The 25,302-nt window shown below is 46.5% G+C and overlaps 1 protein-coding gene across 1 annotated transcript in view; it reads right to left on the minus strand.

Annotated features, from left to right (window-relative positions):
• Positions 1-11,349: 11,349 nt before the first annotated feature.
• The window catches only part of TEDC1 (tubulin epsilon and delta complex 1), a 100,942-nt gene continuing 86,989 nt past the window's right edge, over positions 11,350-25,302 (minus strand). The window contains exon 8 of the mRNA XM_064147201.1: positions 11,350-12,601. Within this exon, the coding sequence (XP_064003271.1) occupies positions 12,242-12,601 (360 nt within the window). The 3' untranslated portion in view covers positions 11,350-12,241. The remainder of the gene's footprint in view (positions 12,602-25,302) is intronic.

The raw sequence follows: 25,302 nt of genomic DNA on the forward strand, positions 1-25,302 counted from the left end.
TGTGTGTATATAACCATGCAGAGTGCAAGCCCAGGAAGGGATGCATGGACACCAGCAATAGCCAACCCCCCACCAAAGCCCTGAAAAATAGGACACACACGAGTAGTTGATTACAGATTACTGGTCCATATTCTGGGGGTGTGATCTGGAATGCCCTCTGCTGATTGTTCTGGAGACTGAAATCATAGACTCGTAGAATTGTCAGGGTTGGAGAGGACCTTGAGGGTCATCTAGTTCTGTGATGGTTTGGGTGTTCCCCGCCCCCCCACACTTTAGAAATCACCCAGACTAGACTCAGCTGGCTCTGGAAATATGAATGAAGCTTATATTTACAGCTTAGCACAATATACAAGCAGATATTTACAGTATGCACAGTTATAGACAGCAATATACAAGGTAAAAGGTAATACAGAAACACAACAGCCCTCCCAGAAACCTGAGTCCCCAGGAGGGGCTCCCAACCACCCCTTCACCTTCCCCCTACCCCTCTCTACCTTACCCCAGTCCCAAGGAGGAATGGAGGTTCAGCCAGGGGGTTAGGAAGCAAAATGGATTAGCCCAAAATGTAGGGTGAGGTTAGAGAGATGCAGCTCAGCCAGCAGCCCCAGCAAGAGTGATGCTGAGTGTGTTTAGCTCCCCAATGGGGAGCTAAAATTTTTTAACCTCCATTCCCCATCCCACTATGCTGCTGTGGGGGAAGGAGGCAGAGAATTCATGGGTGAAGCTAAGCCCAGGTAAAAAAAGAGGTCTGAGGGGTATGAATTTAAGATTAAGGTTTTATATCTATTCTGATTTTTTTTTTCCACACCAAGTTGATTCTGTTTAGCCTGTGACAGTAACTGATGAGTGATTTCCCTGTCCTTGGATTCCAGTCATGGTCAACCCACCAGAGTTAGCTCGCACACAGATGAATCATACCTGTACTGTTAATATGTACAAGCACAAAGCAATCTGACTGGAGTTTCTGAGTTTCAGGGGAAATTTAGGCTGGAGGTGAGGAGAAAGTTCTTCACTGAGAGAGTCATTGGACACTGGAATGGGCTGCCCGGGGAGGTGGTGGAGTCGCCGTCCCTGGGGCTGTTCAAGGCAGGATTGGACGTGGCACTTGTTGCCATGGTCTAGCCTTGAGCTCTGTGGTAAAGGGTTGGACTTGATGATCTGTGAGGTCTCTTCCAACCCTGATGATACTGTGATACTGTGATCTATGTTTTGACTTATGTTTGCATACACCTCAGCAAGCCTATGAGTGAAGCAGACATCACCACCGTTTTCCTTTCACAGCCTGTGATCTAGTTCTTCTCACCAAAACATTCTAGCCTGCTTCAAACTAGCACAAGTTCCAAACCCCCTGCCATGGGCATGGACACCTCACACTAGATCAGGTTGCTCAGAGCCACATCCAACCTGGCCTTAACAACTTCCAGGGATGAGGTTTCTACCACCTCCATGGGCAACCTGTTCCAGTGTCTCACCACCCTCATGGTGAAGAACTTCTTCCTAACATCCAATCTGCATCTACCCACTTCTAGTTTTGCTCCATTCCCCCAATCAAATGATTAAACACTTTGGCCCCATCCAAAACAATTTCAGCTTTACTTCTTCCTTTAATTGGCAGCCACATGAGAGGGGTCTCAAAGGTCAGCAGGGAGGTGAGATGCAGAGTTAAAGCCAGGTATTGTTCATGAGGATTTTGTGCGTGGGGAAAGGTCTCAGGTGATCAGCTAAGCATTCCTAAATGTGTGGATTCCCTGCACAGAAACACACTTGGAACTGCATGAAACCTTCACATCATTAAAGAAATAATTTATGAAATAATAACTTTGCAAATGCAATATTCATTTCAAGGACTATGCCACGGCAGTTCTTCAGGGTGAAACATCTCCAGCTCACTGAAATGCTCCCACTGAGCACAGCTGAAATGTTTCAACCACAGGTTTTGCAAGGTCCCACCTGAAAGTAATCTTCTCCCTCTGTCCCTGAGGGTTATGTGGGAGCATCAATGTGCATCAGCAAACCCCCTCCAGAGGGTTGTTTCCAGCTGCTCTATGGCAGGAGGGGGAATGAGCTGGCTGTAGGCAGGCTGGGTGGCACCTGGTCCCTGCTGGGTTGGGTGAATAGGGCATGAAGCAGGTCAGCGCAACCCCAGACCACTCTGGGCCACTCCCCTAGTCACAGAGCCACACTGGCAAAGCTCACAAGTCTGCTTGGCCTCAACTTGCTCAAGCAGCTCTCATTGCTCACAGTCCAGGACAACAGCACACAGCTCAGTTTCCATCCCCAAGTGACACACGAAGGGTGAGGAGATGCATCCTGGTGATGTCCTACTCATCTTTTCCTGCTGTGGTTGCTACCTGAGATGGGGAAAAGGGAAGAGGTCCTGTCCCTACAGCCAGAGGTGGCAGTGGAGGCAAGGAACAGTAGATGTAGCATTTTTTAATGCAGGACTCACAGGGACACTCAGGCCCTTTTGCTAATTTGTTAGCATGCAGAGTGCCTGCAGCCAAAACAGTCAACCCCTTGCTTCTTCCTCTGTTCTAACCCATTTCTTTCAAGACAAACAACTTCTGAGCAACCCATGCAAAATTCAATTACTTTTAAAAGCATCTCTGTCTTCAGAAATTCAAACCCATCTGCTCCCTTAGCATTGCCTGGGGCATTTGCCCTTCCGAGTAGCCAGCCAAGGAAACCCAGCTCCCAATGGCACCCGCTGAGCCCCCCCAGGCTGCTGCTTCAGCGTGCTCCTGGGGGGGGTCCCTGGGAAGGTGACTCCACCGCAGGCACCACAGTGCTCTCTAAGGTCCCTGCTGGAAAACAAGCTTAAAGCCAAGAGCCACAGTGCTGTGCTGCAGAAGTGGTACCAAGAAAGGGGAGTGATGTGCAGCACTGCTAATGGGGAGGACGAGCTGGGTGGCAGGGAGCTGCCACGGGGCTCCAGGCCCATCAGTGCTGCCCTTGGTGATTCACCTCAGGGCCAGGTGTGTCTAGCTAGGGCTTGTGTTCAAGAACAGCAGCAATGCAGGCAGTAACTATGAGCTGCTGATGCTAAAACGAGAATGTCCCCACCACCTCCTTGGTGGAGGCTTAGTGCAACCCACACAAATTACTCTAGCATCTGGTTTTGTGGTGGACTTGGCAATGATGAGTTAACGGATGGATTTGATGACCTGGAAAGTCTCCTCCAACCTAAATGATTCTATACTCACAGCACAACTGCGTTAAGCACCAGCAGCACAGCATCAGCAAACACGAGCCCCAGGTTCTCCTCTTCAAGTGTATGAGAGATGTTTGTGGTTTTATTAAACGCACCATCATCTCCAAACAAAATTAAACAGGGGCCAGTGAACCATCCCTGCTGAGCAGAGAGACCATCGATCACTCCCCTTCCGATCCCTGCTGGCTGCAGAGCCTGGAGCGTGGCCATGGCTGGTGGGTAGAGGCATGCTCCTGCAGAAACAGTCCCTCCAACCCCCTGGCCTCTGCAATTTCCTCTCTCGAAATTCTCACAGCCCTCTGAGACAATCCCTGTCCCTGCTGCAGCTTCCAGGGGACAAGCAGAGCTGTTCAGCCTCACAGGGATGACAGCTTGGGGGTGTCATAAATATCAGGCATAAACCTGCGTTCATGCAAGTTAAGGCTTTAATAGAGTTGCAGGAATCAAGCAATGTACAGGCCTGGGTGCGCAGGGAGGCTCTGCTCTGCCCTAACGCACACCTTTTGCCTTCAGTTTCTCTTTTTATACCCTATTCTATTACATATGCATTACTGATTCTAAGAAAAGGTTAGGTTTTCACAGTATCACAGTATCACAGTATTATCAGGGTTGGAAGAGACCTCACAGATCACCAAGTCCAACCCTTTACCACAGAGCTCAAGGCTAGACCATGGCACCAAGTGCCACGTCCAACCTTGCCTTGAACAGCCCCAGGGACGGCAACTCCACCACCTCCCCGGGCAGCCCATTCCAGTGCCCAATGACTCTCTCAGTGAAGAACTTTCTCCTCACCTCCAGCCTAAATTTCCCCTGGCGTAGCTTGAAGCTGTGTCCTCTTGTTCTGGTGCTGGGCACCTGAGAGAAGAGAGCAACCTCCTCCTGGTCACAACCACCCCTCAGGTAGTTGTAGACAGCAATAAGGTCTTCCCTGAGCCTCCTCTTCTCCAGGCTAAACAATCCCAGCTCCCTCAGCCTCTCCTCGTAGGGCTGTGCTCAAGGCCTCTCACCAGCCTCATTGCCCTTCTCTGGACACGCTCAAGCATCTCAATGTCCCTCCTAAACTGGGGGGCCCAGAACTGAACACAGTACTCAAGGTGTGGTCTAACCAGTGCAGAGGACAGGGGCAGAATGACCTCCCTGCTCCTGCTGACCACACCATTCCTGATGCAGGCCAGGATGCCACTGGCTCTCTTGGCCACCTGGGCACACCGCTGGCTCATGTTCAGGTGGGTATCAATCAGCACCCCCAGATCCCTCTCTGTCTGGCTGCTCTCCAGCCACTCCGACCCCAGCCTATTTATATCCCTCCCTCTACAGCCCTGCCCTCCCCATCCTGCAGCCACCTCCTCCTCCACATCACTTACAGTCCAAATCACAGCCCTCTAGCTTTCTGCAGCAACCCAGATTTGTGCCAGTCTCATACTGTAAGCCACCATCCCCCTGCCCAACCACATCTATACAACAGAGGAGCAGACCCCAAGCGTGTCAACAAAACACTCTTCTTGACTTACAGATATGAATTAGGGCATGATACAGAAAGGCTTATTAAAGGCTGCTCTCTAGAAGGAGTGCTGCCCCCACGACAAATCAGCAGAGCATTTCCTTCATGGAGAGACAAAATTAATACCATTGTGTTTGGCAGATGCAGTGGTGCCAAGTAAATAAAACCCAATCGAGCTGCATTGTTAGGATGCCTTCTGTTACTGGTCTTTGCCTCCAGAGCTTGGCAATGAAAAAGAGAGAATACAAATGGAAGCCTGTGAGAGCCAAAAATAAAAGTGTGCCCTGCAACTGCAGGGAGCTGAGGACTGAGAGGAGATGTCAGCATGCACAGTGCTGCCTGGCCATGCTGCCCTGCCCCCTGCAGTGGTACCTGGCAGAGCCAAGGCCCAGGATGGGCACCTCCAGCCCAGCAGGCAGCCTGCCCCCTCGCCGGTGGGTGCTGCGGTGGTGCTTCATTTCTAGAGGGGCTTGTAAAGAGAGAAGGTGCAGTGAAAGCTGGCATCAATCAAGCGTGGTAGCAGGGTCTCCTCACAGGTGGTTAGCATTATGAAATACACATTAGCATTTTTAGTATTAATCAGTAAAAGCAAGAAAAATCCTGGGGGAAAAAGCTAATTAGAAAGCTCTGGCATTAGAGGGCCAGAACGAATTAATACTGCCTCTTAGGGAGGAAAGTGAATTTCCTTGGGCTTGCAGCTTGACTGCACCTCACACATCCAGGCTCTTCCCATCTCTGATCTAATGACTCTCTCCTCCCAGCTCAGATCAGGGACTAATCCCGCTCCAGGAGTCACAAACCATCTGGTGCCAAACACAGGTGGACTGTGCTTCGGAGCTCCCTGTCAGCTCAAGACTCCTTCCAGCTCCCCACTGAGCCCGCAGCAGGAGGAGGCGTCTTACAGCAGCCACAGTGCAACCTGGGGAAACCACCTCCTTACAGCTCCACAGTGCTGTCGAGTGATGAGGCTGGGCCGGTGCAAGAGACACAGACTTCTGCCTGCCTTCACAGTATCACAGTATCACAGTATCACAGTATCATCAGGGTTGGAAGAGACCTTACATCCATCCTTCCCCGCTCAGTGATGCAAAGGGGCTGCAGGAGAACAGGGGCTGGGGCGTCCACCAGCTTCCCTGCTGTGCTCCATGGCCAACCCGGCTCAGCAGGCAGCTTTCACATAAAAGCATCCTGAGAAAAACCCTGCCTGCCACCTCCCCACGGTCACACCCCTCACACTCTGTGTCCTCCTGGGACCTGGCTGCAGGCATAGCGCCGGAACCCAACTGCGCACAGCTCAGGGAAGATGCAAAGCACACACAGAAGACAAGACGCAGGCGTGATTAAGCAAAATCCTTTATTTGCCTCCCTCAAGTACTGGAGGAAGACTGTGCCAGCTGAGTAGTCAGAATGGTAGCAAATGCCAGCTTTTTACCTCGAATTTGCATTTGCAACACAAAGGACATTTGGTGGCTCCTGCAAGACAAGCCCAAGGGCAGGCTCTGTCCTGCCGCGCTGGCTCAGCCCCCGCAGTCCGCTCCCTCCCGGTGCTCCGGTCGTGCTCCACTGAGCCATTCAGTCTTTCCAGAGGTTTCGCTGCTCTGCTCCCTCCGGAGCGGCCGTGGGCTGCTGCGAGGCCAAAGGAGGCGTCTTGCAAAACAACCGGGCAGCCTTAATAAGGTCAGATGGGAGAAGGAGAGCGTTAGCAGGGGCTGAGAGCTTGCTTTGACAGCTACCCTAGCGAATTCCTTCTTTCCTTGTCTTTGAGGCAGTCAGCCACGCTGGAAAGATAATGTTCAAACATTTCTTAGCTGTACTTAATGTTATAGCAAAGCTGGAGCCACCAAGAGAGCCCAGCTCCCTCCTGGACCCGCTGCCCACCCACCTGGATGAGGCTGGCTGCTGGGGCCATGCCACTCCTCACCCTCCCTTTGGGAGCTGCTCCAGACACAGACATCATCTACCCGACAGTCTTTAGCACTGAAGGGAGCTCAGCCCTCTGCCTCCTGCTTCAAAAGGGTGAAACAAGTGAGAGACGAGGGTCAAAGAACGACCAAATTTGGGGTAACTTACCTTACTTAGGGGCTTGTAAAGTGCTTACACTCTTTTATTCATGTTCAGTCTCTACATAGACCAGCACGAGGAGCATTTCTTGGTGAGTAAAGGGCTCTTCAGCCCTGCAGAAGCAAGCAAACCAGAAGGACTGAATGCAGTCCCAAGAATTGGATGCAGTGCTGAGATCTACGCTATGAAACCAGGTGTCAGTCAACAGTGAAGCTACCTAACTACTGCAGCTCCTTGGCTAAGCAGGGCACAGCTGCCTTCTGGGGCACAATGGTGCAAGGGTGGCAGAGTCGTTTGTATGAAAAATCCCATTAGACCCAGCAGCTGGGGCTGGGACAGGCACCCCCAGCCTGGGCTTGGATCTTGCACTGTACAAACCACAGAGTCCCCAATGGCTACACATTTCCTCTGCCTTCTCATACACTTCAGAGCAGCCAGGGAACAAAACCCCACAGGGACAGCAATATAGATCTGGCCACAGCTAAGCATCTGGGATGATGGGCAGGTACAGAGGGACTGGGAGGATGAGAATCTTCTCAGTCTGGATGCCACAGGACACAGACTGCAAGGGTTTGGGCTACCAGTCAATGAGTGGTACCAGCAGACTGTTTCACACACGCTGTTGGCTCCAGGAAGCAAAGTGTGAGGGTGAAAGACACAAGGCTCTCACTGCAAGAAGCTCAGGGTCAGAGAAGTTCAACCATCAGGGCTGTGTTAACTCCCACTGAGCAAGCACCACACCACCACACACACATGCTCATACCAACTGCTACCAGCTCATCCTCCTGCAGGAGCTAGTGGAGGAATCCCACAGGGAACCCAAAACACTCTGGGCTGGAAATCACTACTCCCAGCAGCTCTTATTTTTAAACACGGGTTGCAGCCCTTATTTACCAGCAGGCACAGCGCTGTCAGGAGCACTGACTGCAGACGCCTTGCTTGCCTTCTGTGAAGCAAACCTCCTGTTTTGACTGCAAGCTGATTGATGCTTAGTTATTTGGGGAGGAATATTTCTAGCTACACGGGGCAAGCCAGAGTTATCAGCCAATTAAGTATTTATGGCCAATTGAGTTTTCCTAGCAAGATGTTTGGAAAGCAAGCACCAGTTACAGCAGAGGAAATAGTTAAACTCTGTTCTTCTGTAAACACCTCCATGCTGGCCTATCAGAAAGCACACACACAACAAGGCCTGTAAAAGCCTCTCCAGGCTACACTTGGAAACAATCCATCACCAGAAGGAGCATGGTTTGAACACTGCATCAGGAACTCTGCCTGTCTTCAGTGAAGCATTACCAGAGCATGAAGCAAAAGGTCATGTGCCTCCAGCCCTGCAGGGAGGGTTAGATGCTGTGGGAGCTTCCTGGAGACAGGCTTTGCTGTGAGCTATCACCAGGTGAACATCAGGGACAGTTCTTTACTGAGAGAGAGTGATTTGCCATTGGAATGGGCTGCCCAGAGAGGTGGTGGAGATGCCGTCCCTGGAGGTGTTGAAGAAAAGCCTGGATGAGGCACTTAGTGCCATGGTCTAGTTGATTGGCTAGGGCTGGGTGCTAGGTTGGGCTGGATGATCTTGGAGGTCTCTTCCAACCTGGTTGATTCTATGATTCGAAGACCTTTGTCAGGTGTATCCCATGACCACATGCAGTATAACAGCTGATGTAATCCTCTTTTCCTGCTCTTGCAGCTTATGCACCTCTCATAAGCTCCTTTCTTCCTGAGATCACTTCAAAACCTAAACGAAACTAATTCCCTTTAGGATGTTCCAGCAGAGAGAACTTCTGCTGTAACCTCTTAAAAAAAAACACATCCCAACTCCTCATCTGCCTACTCCAGATGTCAAAGCAGCATCACCACCAGCCTTCCCCCACCACTTGAATTTAGCAGCCAGCTGCACACAACATGGGCTTGCTGAACACCAGCTTTCCCAGTCGGTACCCACCCTCCTCTGTTCAACAATTCTAGGGCAGATCCCTGCTTCCACATGGAGATGTACAACCAGTATGATGATACATCAAAGCAAAACCTGCTTACTGGCTTGTGCCTCTGCTTTTCTGTCTGCAGTGGGCTGTTTACAACACTCTCCAATTTCTCTGAAGTAATACTTAACATTTACCAAGTGTGCTTGAGCCCATGGATGAAAGGTACCACTTGAGTCATATTCTGCCTGTTGCAGTGTCTGCTGGAGACCAACCAGCCATTTGGTTGCTGGTTGCCAGGAGTCTCCCAGGATGGCCATTCCCACTCCTGCAGCATCTCTGACTGCTGACATAGGGCCAAGCTTTGGTGAACAAGGTCACTGCAGCCTTTAAAATTGGTAGGCTATGATGGTGAGAGAAGACAGCCTAAAAATCAAGGTGAGGAAACACTTCAAGTGCCATGACAACAAAATGAAGTGACAAACATCTACCTGTTCTTGGGTTATATCCAATTAAGTGTGACTTTGGTCACCTAGTTCACTTTCTTGCCCTTGTTGCAGCTGGTGTTAATCCAGGGATGGTTTCCTTAGGCTTTTAAGTGGTGTTTATCACACAGCATGTCCCAGCAGTACTGGAGAGACAGCTGGTGCCTCGCCAAGCTCCTGAGGATTGGAAGGCATCTGTATTTCAGATGCATCCATATGCCTCAAAAGCACTCCAAAGTTGTGATCAGCCACCAAGGCATGACCACAGCTCAGTCCCTTTGTGTCCAGCTCCTGCAGAGCTGCTGTGGTACTTAAAAGCAGCCTTCACAACATAACCATTCTCCAAAATTTGATGCCCAAGAGCATTAAGTCCTTAAACTGCCTCCTGCTTTATGCTAATGCTGAGAAGAGAAACAAAAGAAGGATGGTGCTGCAAGTAGCAGTTTCTAAAGCATCGCCAGCTAAAAATGCCCTGCTGATGTTTAATGGAGACCACAGAATCTCTGCTCTAGTTTAAACTGGCAATTTGTACTTGAAACAAAATGCACTGGGGGACTGGTGCCAGAAAACAAAACCTGTACTTGCCTGTGCTCTCTGCACGAGGTGTCTGAAGCACACACGGGTACAGCACCATGGGTGGAAAGGCAATCTTCTCTTAAGCTGCTTTCAGTTGTAACTCTCTTGTTGAACACACGAGGACAGGCAGGTCTACTGGGTCTTCAGACAGCTGCCCATAAACGGCCACCTCAGTACGCACCATCCGGTACATGCAGCTGTCCACGGCTGGCTGCAGGCGCTTCTATCCATCACACACACACAGACACGCTGAGCGCTGTCGGTTCTACATCCCAGCAGAGAGGAAACTAATTCTTTAGGGCCAGGCAGGGGAAAGGTGTTGTCAGTTGCTGTCTCTGCTCAAACAGGATCCTTGGGTGAACGCTGAAGCACACTGCACTAAGTGCTGCGTGGTGACAAACAGGTGATAGCAGGACGCAAGTCATCCCAGGAGTGACTACTGCCAGATGAAGTGGACAGCAGCATAATAGATGGTGGCATTCAGCACTAAGCCCAGCCTGATAAGCCATGAGCCAGACCTGCACTTGAATCCAAACGCTCTCACCAAGCTCAAGAATATTTGCCCACTCTTCTCTACTGCAAATCCCAGAAGAACAAAGGATCTTTTGAGGGCAAGGTTTTAGATCTAAATGCGATGCAGTAGGAAAATTCCCTTGTATAAAAACTGAAGGATAGAAAATGCTCAGAGAGAGGCTGCTGCCGCCTCTCTTGTTAGTTCTAGAATATGATGTTTCCTTCCCATTCATGAATAATTTTCTCTGAAACCTGTGTCTGAACAAGTCCTCTTGTGCAATGAATTTCAGCAGACATGGAGCAAACACCCTCCCAGAGCCGTACCAGCCTGCAACTGCTTGTACCCTTCACCTACAGAAATGGTTTGAAAAGCAAAGTGATGTGGACTGGCTTTTAAAGGCCAGGATTGTTCTTTCAGGAGCAGAGGTCTGAGGCCACCTGCCTCAGAGATGGATGTCATCAGCCCCCTGGGGTTTTCTGTTCAAGGACTGTGTTTGTCACCCCCAGTGACAGTTGACAGCAGGCACACTAGTTGTGACTGTCAGCCTTGATAAACACACACACACACTCCCCTCTCAGGGCTGCCCCATGTATGTAGGGTTGATTGGAGCTGAGGTCTCTAGCTGGGAGCTGCACTTCCCACTGGCCTCACTCCAGGTCAGTCCTTGGACAAGCCACCAGGTCCATGCAGAGGAACAGCTGCCTGAAACTTGGCTTGTATACTGAGCTTGTGTATTCCTAGCTACCAGCAATGCTACCTTCAGCTTGGTGAGACCAGAGCACACCAGCCCTTCTCATGTGGCTCTTCCCTGACACTGCCATTGCTATGCGCTCCTGAACCAATACAGGGTCTGGAAGCATCTGTAGTTTACTTGGTGCAGCAGAAACCAGGAGACCTGGAGCCCCAGTCTGCACATGGTCTCCCTGCAGAGCACCAATCATACTGATGCCTGGAAAAAGGTTCCTCATATCTGGTTGCTGAGCAAGCTAAGAGTGGTTGGTAATCAGTGACACCACCAAGCTGCAGCAGCAGACAGAAACCCAGCCCACTGCTCACAGCAATTCACAACTGAAAAGCAAACTGGTTTTTAAAAAACACTTATTTATTCCTGAAAATGTACAAGGAGAGTATGAAAATATTCCTTGATAAAAGCAAAACAGAAAAGGGGAGGAAATGAATGTCAAGTGAAAAATATTTGCATGTTCCAGGGGGAAAAGCCTTCAGAGACAGAGCTCGGAGACTCCTCAAGCTTGGAAATTAAGGTCATATTTTTATTTAACAGAAACTTTCCATAGCAGATCCATAAGTTATCTTCTTGTGACTCATAACTCGGTGGAACAGGTTCCTAGTTTGTTTTCTTTGAGAACCCAATTACTTCAAGTGCATCACACCAGTAAATGAAATCAGGCTGTTGTTTTATTTATTATTAGGCATTTGTTTTTCCTTATGGTGGCTGCATCAGAGTTGCCACAGCTATGCAAAGCAGCTGAATTAAGCCAGCACACTTGCTTGAACATTTCCTTGGTGCTTTGCATGTTCTCTAATATTTGGATTCTTTTTTTTCCTGGCTAATGAAGTTTTCCATTTGCTGGAAAATACTGGATGCAGCTAGCACTTCTCTGTGCAGCCTCAATGTATGCCATGCCTAGCAGCTGAGCACTCTAAAGAGCCCAGAGCTTGGCAGAAGAACTAGAAGCCCAGAAGATAAAAGGGAGATTTACACACACTCCCACCAAGGCCTGCTGCAGAATTTAATTGGCAAGGTTAGCAATAAAGGAGCTCTAGAGAGAGCCACCAAGGCTATGGCCCCAGCATAAGTCACAAAGCAGTAATGAGTTATGATCCCAGGCTCAAAAATTAGAAATTAAAAAATAGAAATTACATTTGGTTCCTCACCTTGTGCCAAGCTGCACAACGTCCTCTGATCAAGTCAGAGGAAGCAAATTCCTTTGCTTTTCTCAGACCAGCTTTATCTCTTCAAGGGGAGATACAAATCACTCCATCCAACCCTTCTGCAATTGCATCCAGCCTCTGCTTGCACTCTTCCTGCAGCTGCTTCAGCTCTCTCTCCAGACTGGCCTCTCTCATCTGCAGCTCTCTGATCACCTCTGTAGCACTGACAGTTGAAACAGGCTCCTTGGATACAGGCCTACTGAAGCCCCTTTTGCTGGTAGGATGCTTGCTTCTGAGCACCAGTCTGTAGGAACCATGTGCTTTATTTTTGTTTGGAGCACAAAGGCGGGTGAGATCTAGCAGCTTTAGTTCAACACGTTCCCGTATCTGCCTAGCACTGTCAGGGAACCCCTCTTTCTGCAGTTCTTCCTTTCTTGTTTTCACCTGTAGAGAGAAGAGAAGAGAAAAAGGTGGGAGAAGACTGGTATGCTTATGTGAGAGGGAAAAAAAACCCACCTCCCTGCAGAAAACATCACAAAGTGTCATGTTAGATTAGGATGTACCAAAAAGAAGAGAGCCAGCTGTGAGTGTAAGCTAGGTGCATGGCAGTGAAAGCTGAATTAAGCTAACATGTGTGTCAGGTAGCAGCTTCAGTGACCAGAAAGCTGCCTGTAGCCACTTGTTTGTGGGTTCACAGTCTGCCAGCTTCTCCACTGATGACTAACAAAGGCTCCACAGGCTTCCCTCTTACCAAGGAGTGGGTGGTTTAACTTCAGAGCAAAACCCATGCAGAAAAAAAGGGCAGACCCAGCAGAGTGACCTTCACCACCGTGGTGCTTTAAGCCACCATGTTTCCGTAACAGATTAATTGCCTTGTGACTAACAATAGTCTTTCAGTCTGCAAATGCTTTCTGTACTTGGCAATGCTAAAACATAGGGATGACAACTGCAAGCTCCAAATTCCTTAGTTCTCAAGTCTCACTATGAGGTAACAAACGGGATAGGGCAGGGACAAAGAAACAGAGGCTAAGCCCAGAATGAGTACCAGGCAGCACCATTTCTCTGAAGACAGGCTCAGCAAAACAAAGCTTTTCTTGTGACAGAGTCACAGACTGGATGATAAAAGCAATTGTATATACTGAGATTTCTCCAAAGCATTTGATTTAATGTTCTCTAACAATTTGATTTGAAGAAGCTGCAAGACAGTAATTGCCTTGCCAATTTTACTAGTGGTTAAACATGAATTCAAGTGACTCATCTCAAAATGTAGTTGTCAATGACATCCCAAAGAAGAGGTAACCTGTTAAGCTCTTCAGGGAAATGCTTCTTGGTCATTTTTGGTTCCTGGTACAGCAACAACCTGCCAGAGCAGCTCAGCCAAAAAAGCAGCAAAGGTTCAGGAAAGCAAAGTTGCCTCTGCAACCTGCACAAATCCCAGAGCCCTTCTGTGACTTGTGCACAGTTTTGGTGTGCATGCTTAAAACACAGGGCAACAGAGGGTGAGATTCAAAGGGAGGTGACCCAATCACTTGCAGCCTTGAAAATAAGCCCTATGGTATGAAACTTCAAAAGCTTAAACTATTCCACATTCGTGGAGACATAAATATCATTTGTTGTAGACCCCGAAAGAAAGTGAAAAAAGCTGACAAAGGCATAAGAAGATCAAATGGATGGACATTTGATACTCAGCTTCAGAGTCAGACACTGTTTCCTCACGTGAGAATAAAGAATCAGGAAATGCTTCATTGCAGCTCCAGAGATGAATCCCTCGGCCAAAGGTCAGCTCAGGTCAAGCTCAGTGCCAATGATACTCCCACTCCTGCCTTGAAAACACTCTGCAATCTCTGGCCACAGGTGAAGCTGAACAACGCCTTGGGGATTTAAATCTGCAGATCCACATTAAGATATCAGCATCTCCCATACTGGGACTTTGACAAGTTCCCTACAAAGCCAGGGATGTTTTGGCATCTCTCTGAAGCACCGGAGATCAGTCAGTGCTCAAAGCAGAACCAGCTGCAAGAACAAGAGTTCTAAGATCGTAAAGTCCCTCCTGCCTTTGCCACTGCCAAGCTACACCTGCTCAGGGTCAAGCCAGCTGGAGGAAAAAGATTTTCTCCAGATAGGGGAGAGGGTTTTGCTACTGAAACAAGTTCAGAAGCTATGACATACAGAGGATCAAACTACATTCTCTCATGGTGGAAAACACCATAACTGGAAAACAGTTATATTTCCCTGCTCACACCAACCCCACCAGGGCTTTGCTCACTTATCCCACATCTTTCATCAAAATATCTTCATGAGTTTTGCAGCCAAGTAATCTTCTCCATGGTCTTCTGATGTGTTATTCTCCCCCCCTACTCCCACCCCTGCTCAGAAAAGACGAAGAAATTCACAAAATCAGACAAGGAGTAGATGTCTCTGATTTTTTTCCTAACATGTTAAAGGCTTTATTAATGCAGAACCATCTGTTAAGGGAGACCACTGCAGATTAAGGGATTTGAATAAAGAGTTGAAGCCAAGAGAAGTCTATCTGTGCCCTTGACCAAGAAGCAAGGGTCTCTCTTTATCAAAATCCCTAAGGCATCCCAAGACATCTCTTGCTGTTGGCCAAAAGACTACCTGGAGATCCAGTTCTTTACCACCACTTTAGAATAAACAAACCTTAAAATCTAAGTTCAGCATTACATGGTCCTCCCCACTGTCAACAAATACATGGAAAATTATGTTTACACAAAGTGGTTTTAAGGCTGGAACCTAAGAAGGGGAAAATGTCTCATTACGTACAAAGAACAAAATCACTCAGCAAACACAGCCCACAGAATGTTATTTATTTTTTGCATTAAGCTCAGGCAGAATAAGGGAAGGGCTGTACAAAAGTATTCCTAGAGAAACAAAGCTTTTCATACTCTTCCATCACCAAAACTGGAGAATTTTATTATCCATTGTGCAAGGCACATGATGGAAAAGCGTGGTCCTCTCAGCGCCAAGTGCACTGAGCTCTAACTCCCAGCAGCATGAATAGGAGTTGCTATGCTGAAGCAGGAGCAGCTGTAAGGACAAGGACAGCAGCCTTACAGTCAGACTGTCAGGGGAGTAGAAATAACACCAATTCTGATACCCAAGCATCAGAAGGGCACTGCACATAGAATCAACCAGGTTGGAAGAGACCTCCAAGATCATCCAGTCCAACCTAGCACCCAGCCCTAGCCAGTCCACTAGACCATGGCACTAAGTGCCTCAGCCAGGCTTTTCTTGAACACCTCCAGGGATGGTGCCTCCACCACCTCCCTGGGCAGCCCATTCCAATGCCAATCACTCTCTCTGTCAAGAACTTCCTACTAACATCCAGCCTATACTTTCCCCAGCACAACTTGAGAGTGTGTGCCCTTGTTCTGTTGCTGGTTGCCTGGGAGAAGAGGCCAACCCCCACCTGGCTACAATGTCCCTTCAGGTAGTTGTAGAGAGCAATGAGGTCACCCCTAAGCCTCCTCTTCTGCAAGCTAAACAACCCCAGCAACCTCAGCCTCTCCTCATAGGGTTTGTGTTCCAGGCCATTCACCAGCTTTGTCGCCCTTCTCTGGACACGTTCCAGCACCTCAACATCTCTCTTGAATTGAGGGGCCCAAAACTGGACACAGTACTCAAGGTGTGGCCTGACCAGTGCTGAGACATGTTATCTTCGAGAGAGGAAACATATTCCCTGGGACAACATTAGATAAATTTAACAGGGGAGATTCTCAACATGATGACTCTGAAACAAGAGAACAAGTTTAGCAAAGCGCTGTTTATTTCGTGTCAGCACAATCTGGAGCTAGAAAGCCAGCTCCAGGGTTTTGGGTTTTTTTTTTGCACTGTTCTCTCTGGTAAGCTTTGCAACCATATGTATGTCCACAAATACTCTTGTTGCCATTTTAGATTTCAATAGCTAAAAAATCTCTGAGGGTTACCTTCAAGTAATAGTCTTTACTCTTCACACTCTGAATGCTTGTGAGAATACTCAATAACCTCCTCCCGTATGGTTAATTGATGCTCTTTAACAGCTTGCTGTCTCCCATTAGTCAGCACACAATGATTACTCCTCACTGCCAAACAATCTCAGCAGACCACTTTGTATTAAACAAACACACTGTAAAAGATTAGGAGCCTCAGCATTTTGTGCCTTCCCTCTCTATCCCACAGCTCTGCCTTTCAGCCTCAATCTACCAGCTGGAAACTGAATTCCCAATTAGGTATGCAGTGCTGTCTGACAACTGCTGCACATCCTCTCCAAATAAACACTCCACCGTGATAATCATCGCTCCCACTTCTGCAGAACCAGCACCATCCCGGAGGGACAGGCTGCAGCGTGTGAAAAGCCACACCAGTCAAGGAATTGGTTGATGAGGAATCAGCATCTCCACACTGACACATATCCCACTCTAGGGCAAGCACCAATCTGGTTTGCTGTTCTCAACGGCACAACAGAGAAGCCGCTCACGTGTAACTGAGTCCATGAGAGCATGCTGCTCCAGGGCCAACATATGCTTCCAGGTTTCCCACTCCCAGGACCATGAAACCTAGCAAGAACCTCCCATGGTACCAAGTGCCCTCACCAGCCCTACAAGGGCTGGGAGCTGGGATTGTTTAGCCTGGAGAAGAGGAGGTTCAGGGGTGATCTTATTGCTGTCTACAACTACCTGAAGGGTGGTTGTGGCCAGGGGGAGGTTGCTCTCTTCTCTCAGGTGGCCAGCACCAGAACAAGAGGATACAGCCTCAGGCTGTGCCAGGGGAAATTTAGGCTGGAGGTGAGGAGAAAGTTCTTCACTGAGAGAGTCATTGGACACTGGAATGGGCTGCCCAGGGAGGTGGTGGAGTCGCCGTCCCTGGGGCAGTTCAAGGCCAGGTTGGATGTGGCACTTGTTGCCATGGTCTAGCCTTGAGCTCTGTGGTAAAGGGTTGGACTTGATGATCTGTGAGGTCTCTTCCAACCTTGGTGATACTGTGATACACTGAGGCAGGTACTTCTGACAGCTTCCTTCTAGCTCTTCGCCTCACTATGTCACTCGGTCACTGTTTGGGACAGGATAGTGGCCAAACCGTCCCAAGTGCTCCTAGATAGATTCCTTTAAAGTAACTTCCATCTTCCAGAAGATCTCAAAAGGCTTTCAAAAAGTATTAAAAACTAAAAGCTAAAGGGAAAGCTGTAATAATTTCCATGTTCTAAGGAGAAGCCAACGAGCTAGTGTAGTTGCAGACAGTAGTCCACCTGAGATCACAGCCTGAAAGGAGCCTGAGGTGACAGCCAGCCCATGCTGCTCTTCCAGAGCTTGGCGTCATGCAGAGGGTTACAGTGTGTGCAGATGCTGTTGGCAGATTCACAGGAATAAGCAAAGGAAGAAACATCAGAATAAAACAGATCTCTTCACCACTGGCTGGTGGATGGGGAGAGACAGAGGGCCTCTGTTTCCTGACATGGTGGAATTAAGCCAGGTGGGATACCCATCAAGTGCAGAAAGAAATTCCCATCTCCCCAGGGACAGTACCATGATCAATACCACATTTCCCAAAACTTTCAGGCTGAGATCTGACTGAGGAAAGTGTGGCCTAGCTGAAACAGAAAAAGGTGGGTCCAGTGCAGGATACTTCCAGAGGGTCAATGAGGCGAGGCACCCCAACAAAACAGGCTGAGCAGTCAGCTCAGCTCAGTCTCCACTGTGAAGGATTAACTTAGGCACTGATGAACAAGAGAGATCTGAAGCCTGCAAACACCTACACACATGATTAACTTCCCCAGCATTCCTTCTTCCCTACTGCCTCTAAAATTCCTTCTAACCTAAGATACTCCTGGCTATCCTTTTCATCCAGACAGCTATCTCAAGTGGCTTTAGTCTTGGGAATCTTCTAGGTTTGAACAATTTTAAGAGGAGGAGCTCAGCAGGATAATCATGGAAAAGGTAAAAGGACACACATTTTAAACAAGCTGCCTTCCAATTTCTTTGCATGTTCCTCTGTTTTGAGGCCAGAGCAGTAACATCCAGACTCACCTCCTCTGGGCATATGCTAGTTCATCTTGTGGACAGCCCTAGCCTTTCAGTTGCCCATCTTGTGAAGGTCTACTTCTATCAACTGCAGAGATGACCTATACATTTAGCTCATTTGATCTCTCCGCAAAGAGAAGACCTTCCAACCCTTCACAATTACTCTGTGGCTTCCTCAGTTACCTCGCAATTGCCTGCACTTCACTGTTAAGGAGCTCCACAGAACTTTGTGTCTCATCCTTTGTGGCTCAGAAACATTTCTAGGAGTGCTTCAGAGTTTTAACAGCTCACCAATGAAACACACAATAAAAGTTATGCACAAAATTGTTCCTTTTTTCCCCTTTTAAAAAGCAAGCTGAACATGGCTGAGAATTTTACCCACATGTGAGGCACTCCAAAGTGATGCTAAGAGATCTATATAGCCACATCATGTTGTTTAAATAATTTTCAGCAATGACCAATAATAAGAAAAGTGACAACCTTCCAAATACTGGCAGCCAACATTTCCACTTGTTAAAACCTCTTGTGGCAATCTGAAAGCCTCAGAGAGCAAAACAATGTGCTGCCTCTCAGTTATATACTTGAACAAAGCAGTAATGAAAGGTCCAAACATCCATTGCAAGGAAAAATGGGGGGCAGGAGGAACAGGAGCTGGCATTGTTGCCAGCTTCAAGGACAGAGCAGCAAACCCAATTGTTGGAGGCCCTTCTAAAGCAGAGATGATAAAGACCAGAATCATGTCATTATTTTTAACTCTCTATTTCTTCAAGTTATTCTAGGAGTTATGCAGAGATGGCTGTGATGCTTCTGTTCAGGAAACCAAACTGCACAAGCCTACAAGTGGCACGTTTTCTGCCTCCAGTTCTGCCTGTCCACTCACTGTCTCCTGCATTTATCTTGTGGAGAGGGAGAAGACCTCATATGCATGAAGCATGAAATACTGATTATTCCTGCTGTTACAAACCACAGTGCCTGCCTGTGCTGGAAAACACAGTGCAACCCACTCCTTTGTGCTCCCAGTCACGAGGAACAAACAGAAAAAAGCCTCAGATCTTGCCTTTTTTGGGCTGGAGATTGAAAGGAAATTAGGAAATATGAATGAATGCAATATCCAAGCCACCAAGTCATACTTTTGCTTTCATAGCCTTTGCTATCAGTGCATAATCACCCAACAGCTTTCATAAACTCATCTAGTTCCTTTGAAAACATCAAACAGCATTTGACTTGCAGAATTTTTTTTAATTACTCCTAAAGAAAGCTCATTTCTGAGCTTTATTTTAAAGCTACCACATCTACAATGTCCCTCTGCACCAAAGGAGCTGAAAAGGGTGAAGTGAAACACGGCACACTTGGAAGTGTATGATCAGTGTGGGCCAGACTGCAGAAACAGACAAGCCATGTCAGGTCAGCCACTGAGAACTGCCCTGCCTGGCTCCAAATGGCTCCCCAGGACATCACAATATTCCAAACAGAGGCACTGTGAGGCATTTCCCAGCTGTCAGTCTCCACATGCACTGAGTAGACTCTCATTCAACAGATGATCATCAACTACTGATCAAGATAAGTAAAAATGAAAGTGGGATAAGCACGGAGATATTAGCATGGCTTGGACACAGCCATGCAGGAATCCCAACAGCTCAGTGCTGGAAAAGCAGCAGGCATGGCAAATTAAGGCTGGTTTTAGGAGTTTTCAGTTCCCAGACTGGAATCCAGATCAGTCCAAGGGCTGAACCTTGCAAACACTTGCCTTCAGTCTGTACAAGTCTAAATAACACCTTCTATGTGTTCGTTATTTATACCCTTTGCTGTCTTACAGTTTATATCTCATGCTTGCTCCACCTTCGCCCCCTCCCATCCCCAATAAACACCTTGCAGAACTGCAATCCCAGCTGACAGTCTATCTGGGATACAGAAAACAGGATAGGGGAGGATTTGCAGACTACTTTTAAGAAAGCCCTTCTTGTCAGCACTGAAAAAAAATAGCACCAAGTACAAAAGGAAAGAAAGGAAAAGGAAATATTAAGCAAAAGTATCAATAGCACAGAAGGAGGAGGAGCAGAGTCCACTACAAGCATAGCAGAAAGATCTGTAAGTATTAAATAGAAGTGAAATACAATAAAAATAGTCAGAGAGATCTCACAATTCCCACCCACAAGCCCTTTGTGCTCCTACATAAGAGCTTCCTGCCTATCCAAGGCACCCTCTGCACTCGGAGCAGTGCTGAAAAGCACACACCATGCTCCTTCTGTGAAAGAGAACGTCCAAGCAGAGTTCAGCTCCAACATCATTAGAGACAGCAAGACCCGAACAAGCCAACACTGCTGCTCTCCATGTCTGCCACTGTTTTCTGCACAGAACAGTGATGAATCACCCAAGTGTTTTTTTGTGCTGTGTGTCCTCAAAGGCATCAAAATAAAACCTTTTTCGAGCATAAGCAGGGTGAGGGCTTTATGCTTCTTTAACAATAAATACATTACTTGGCTAGGGGGGTAGTTTCTTCAAACAAAAATGTTTGCTTGTTGGGTCATTTTTTTATGCCAGTTTCTTCAAACAAAAATGTTTGCTTGTTGGGTCATTTTTTTATGCCAGTTTCTTCAAACAAAAATGTTTGCTTGTTGGGTCATTTTTTTATGCCAGTTTCTTCAAACAAAAACGTTTGCTTGTTGGGTCATTTTTTTATGCCAGTTTCTTTAAACAAAAACGTTTGCTTGTTGGGTCATTTTTTTATGCCAGTTTCTTCAAACAAAAATGTTTGCTTGTTGGGTCATTTTTTTATGCCAGTTTCTTCAAACAAAAATGTTTGCTTGTTGGGTCATTTTTTTATGCCAGTTTCTTTAAACAAAAACGTTTGCTTGTTGGGTCATTTTTTTATGCCAGTTTCTTCAAACAAAAATGTTTGCTTGTTGGGTCATTTTTTAATGCCAGTTTCTTTAAACAAAAACGTTTGCTTGTTGGTTGGGTTTTTTTAATGAGCAGTCAGGGTTAAGCTTATGACAAATGCTTTCCTTCCTTAGCTACAGACAGTGACCCATTCAGCCTCAGAGAAGCAGAGAAAGACACCATTTCAAAAGATGCTGTGAATGCAGAAGAGACAGAAAAATCAAATCCTGCAGGCTCTTACTCCTGGGAAAAATTAAAGAGCAGGAAAGGACAGGACCCTGCAGAGTGTGTGAACTTCAAGCATTCGCTGAACAGTGACTTCCCAGAAAATCAGAACCCCAACCTTCAGAAAAAAACATCTAGAGGCATTTGCTGCTTACACAAAAAAACCTCCAAGCAACCACCTCAACAACAAATAAACAACTCAACCCACATCTCAAAGCTAAAGCAATATCTGCAATCAGCTGTTCTGGCAACACTACAACACTGAGTAAGCAGGTTATTTTTTTCTATTAAAAACAAACCAAACACCTTACTCTAATTTCAAATTCATGTCTTATAGTACCTTGACCAAATGTAATTTCAAATCTCTAAGAAAGTGATAAAGTTCGCACTGCAGCTCTATAAAACTCATCTCATTGAATCAAGCTTCTTTGCTGTGAGCTTTCAAGGCTTTTAATTTTCTGCAGCAAAGTCTACACACTGAAGAGTAACCAGTTAAAAACGCTGGAAACCATCATTTTCTATTTTAATAGCTGAACACTTCCCACACTGTCCTGCCTAAACGAGGTTTCTTTTTTTTCCTTTCAGAGATCCTTGACTGTACACAAAGAGACTTGATGTTCTTCTGAAATAGCCCATTTAATACCAATGCTCAGGCATTTACGGATTTAAAGTCACAATAAACTGTTTGATTAGTCTAACCTAGCACAAAGCACAGGCTGTGGTGTTTCACCTAGTAATTTCTGAGATGTAATTTCTCCATTTTGGTAAGGTCTCTTCTAGAAGCACACACTTTTGGTTTCTTCGTAACAGCCTCAAGCAGATCAAGAAACTACCCCATCACTGTGTTCTCAGCAGTGAAATACATCTATGGTTTAAAATGTGCCCCTTTGCAGCGAGTTCTGCATCAGCTACTGGGTCTTCTTACATCGTGTGTCATATGTTAGTCTAACACCCTCTCAAAACTCCACTTCTAAGGACTTGCAGAGGATGATCCAGCTATAACCTTGCCATGGTTACATTACACTTTTCTCACTTCTCACAGAGACAGCCAAAATAACTCTTCAGTTACCCCTCCTTTCATCCCTTCCAACCTTTCAGCCACCTTCCAGTTGTGATGGTGGTGTAAGTGAGGCCAACACATCTCATTAAGCTTGAAATCCTCATCTGTATCTTATGAGTCACTTAATTACCACTAGCAGGTAGCAACACTTAGCTGTCAATAACCTAACAACTTTTCCATGACCCATTACCATTGCCTTCTGTTTCATAAGGCCATGAAATTGAAAGGTTTCCACACATCAGGCCTCATCACTAGAGACATTCAAGGTCAGGCTTGATGAGATTCTGAGCAACTTAATCTAGTTGGGGATATTCCTGCTTAATGCAAGGGGGTTGGACTAGATGACCTCTAGAGGTCCCCTCCAAACCAGTGTTTTCTGTTCTATGATTCTAAATCCAAACCTTGATGCTGTAAAACTGGGCTGAGGTACAGGCATGAGCAAACTCAAACCCCAGCAACAGTTAAAATCTCAATTTCTTTTGGCTTGACAATAACTTTAACAGCTAAGGCAAAATTTCCCTATAATATAATTGCTAATTTCTAACACTCATTATTAGCTCAGCCTATTATTAGGCCTTTGTGGTGAATAAATGAGAGGGGTGATCCCAGAGTAACATTAATGGGGGCTTTATTTGTACCATATACTACGAAGACATTTTAGAAGGGTTGTAAAGCTGAGCCACAGCAACTGACAGAAGCTGTAATTATACATGCAGCTGCGTTCCAAATTTTGCTCAGATTTGCAATTTCCTGCAATTAGGAACATGTGCATCTCCATCTTAAGCAAGACACTCACTGCTCAAATGCCAGCTCCCGGGCACACCTTTCGTCATTCCAGAACGAATTGACAGGGAAGCCACGGAGAGAACAGTACCTATTTTGTCTAGGAATAGAAAGCCATCTTATAGCTGGGTGGGGGTAGAAGTCCTCTGAAGAGAAACTAAAAATACAATTTAAACATCAGGAACTCCACAGTGCTCTGAGAGAGCACTGCTGCTCTGCACTTCCTTTCATCACACACTGAATACCATAAGCCTTCTGCATAGCATCCATCCTGTTCTCCAGTGCAAAGCTTTTAGATGATGAGGAAGCACAGTAAGACAAAGCTAGTAGTTAGTTAAAGCATCTGAACAAGATAATTTCCCCAAAGAGACTGACTTGATCTTGTCTCAGAGTTTTTCATCTTGAGTGGAAGTTTTCAAGGCCAGGCTGGATGTGGCTCTGAGCAACCTGATGTAGTGTGAGGTGTCCCTGCCCACTGCAGGGGGGCTGGACCTAGATGATCTTTCATGTTCCTTCCAGCCTTTCAATGACAATTCAGTCATTCTATGAATGGTTTTGTTTGCTTTGAGTATGAGGTTTTTGCCTTGTTTTTTTAAGGTCATCAAATAAGTCTGAATTGGGACTCATACAGCTAAATACCACATTGGTATGGGGCCAGGAAAGTCAGTTTAGCTCAAGATAAAGGACACAGGGTTAAGGAAACGTGGAAAAGAACAACATTAAGATTTCTCCAAATCTGTACCAGAAAAATTCAGAGTAAACCTCCAAATTTCAGTGCGAAACACAAAGGCACATGACTAATAGAAAGCATTGCCTGCTTGCTGAGTCTACAATTATCTATCACACAGGCAAAATAAAAGGGAAATTAATCCTCTTAGGCCTAAAAGCAACTGAATTCTGTGGCTGCTGCACAGTGAGCCTGTGTGAGCAGACTTGCTACAGTAAGCACTTCACCCAGCGACAAAGCTGCACTGAGTCCTGCTCTTGAAGAGATGCGGGAAGAGGCAGCTGCTTCAAGGACAGCCTTTGGGTTGGGCTGCTAAAGGGCATACCTGAGGGCAAACAATCCTGAACAAAGGCAGAAATCCTCGTGAGATACATCCCCTTTCCACAAAGCCACAAAAAAAAGTTTCCCGTTGCATGGATACTTTCTGAACTCTCCCTCTTGCTGGAGTTTTTGGCATGAGTAATTTATCTTTTCAGTGCTTAACTTTTGAGGAGAACAACTGAACTCAAAAGAAACACAAATAGATGTGAGCCAAAAATACAACGTGATTATTCCATTGCAGCAAGTCTGGGCAGAACCAGACAGAGAAAAATCTTCAAATAATAAATGGCTTTCAAAGACATCAGCAATTTCTGCATCACCTTCACTCAGCTAAAGAGAATGGCAGTGACAGCAGCACAAAGGAGCAGATAGGAAGCACCCACAAGAGCATACAACAAGATAGCCAGAATCACTGTGCTCATCAAGACCTCTTCAGCTATTTCCTCAGAAAATCTGCAAGCCCACCACTTGGCATGATTCCACTGCTCTCAGGAAGGTGGGACACCTCCAGGTAGGGGCAAACTTGTAGATTCTTTACCACCTTCTAGAATCACAGAACAAATAGCAGGAGTCAGAAGGAACCTCTGGAGACCATCTAGTCCAACCCTTCTGCTAATGCAGGTACACCTAGAAGGAGACACAGTTCAGACTTCGAGTCCCATATGTCACACAATTCAGAATGTACAGCACAGACAATAAATAAGCAAACACACATTTCTCCCTCAAAATTATAAATCTTCAGCATTTAATAACAATAATAAATCCATTCCAATGGCCCAGCCTTTTTCAGTACAGTTTTATCTCTAGGCTTTTCAAAGTCCTTGAATCCAATTAGAAGATCACACAAATTAATGTAGTAATGGGCACATACTGAAAATATATGATATGAAAACCAGAATGTGTCAGTGAGAGTAATTTAGACACTTGCAAAAAGGCTGCAGTGCTGCTTTGAAAAAGACTCTGACAGCTACAAATTACAGAGGAAGGCAATGGACAAAGTATTGCTTCGTGTAATAAATTGATCACTTATTTTTCATTTTATTCTTCCAAACTTTTATCTCAGGCAGCAGAGACAAACACCAATGATATGAGATATCATCTGCAGATCTAAGTGACCTGCAGAGTCTTGCAG

The sequence above is a fragment of the Pogoniulus pusillus genome, chromosome 8 (assembly GCF_015220805.1).
Source record: "Pogoniulus pusillus isolate bPogPus1 chromosome 8, bPogPus1.pri, whole genome shotgun sequence".
In the NCBI taxonomy this organism is placed as follows: domain Eukaryota; kingdom Metazoa; phylum Chordata; class Aves; order Piciformes; family Lybiidae; genus Pogoniulus; species Pogoniulus pusillus.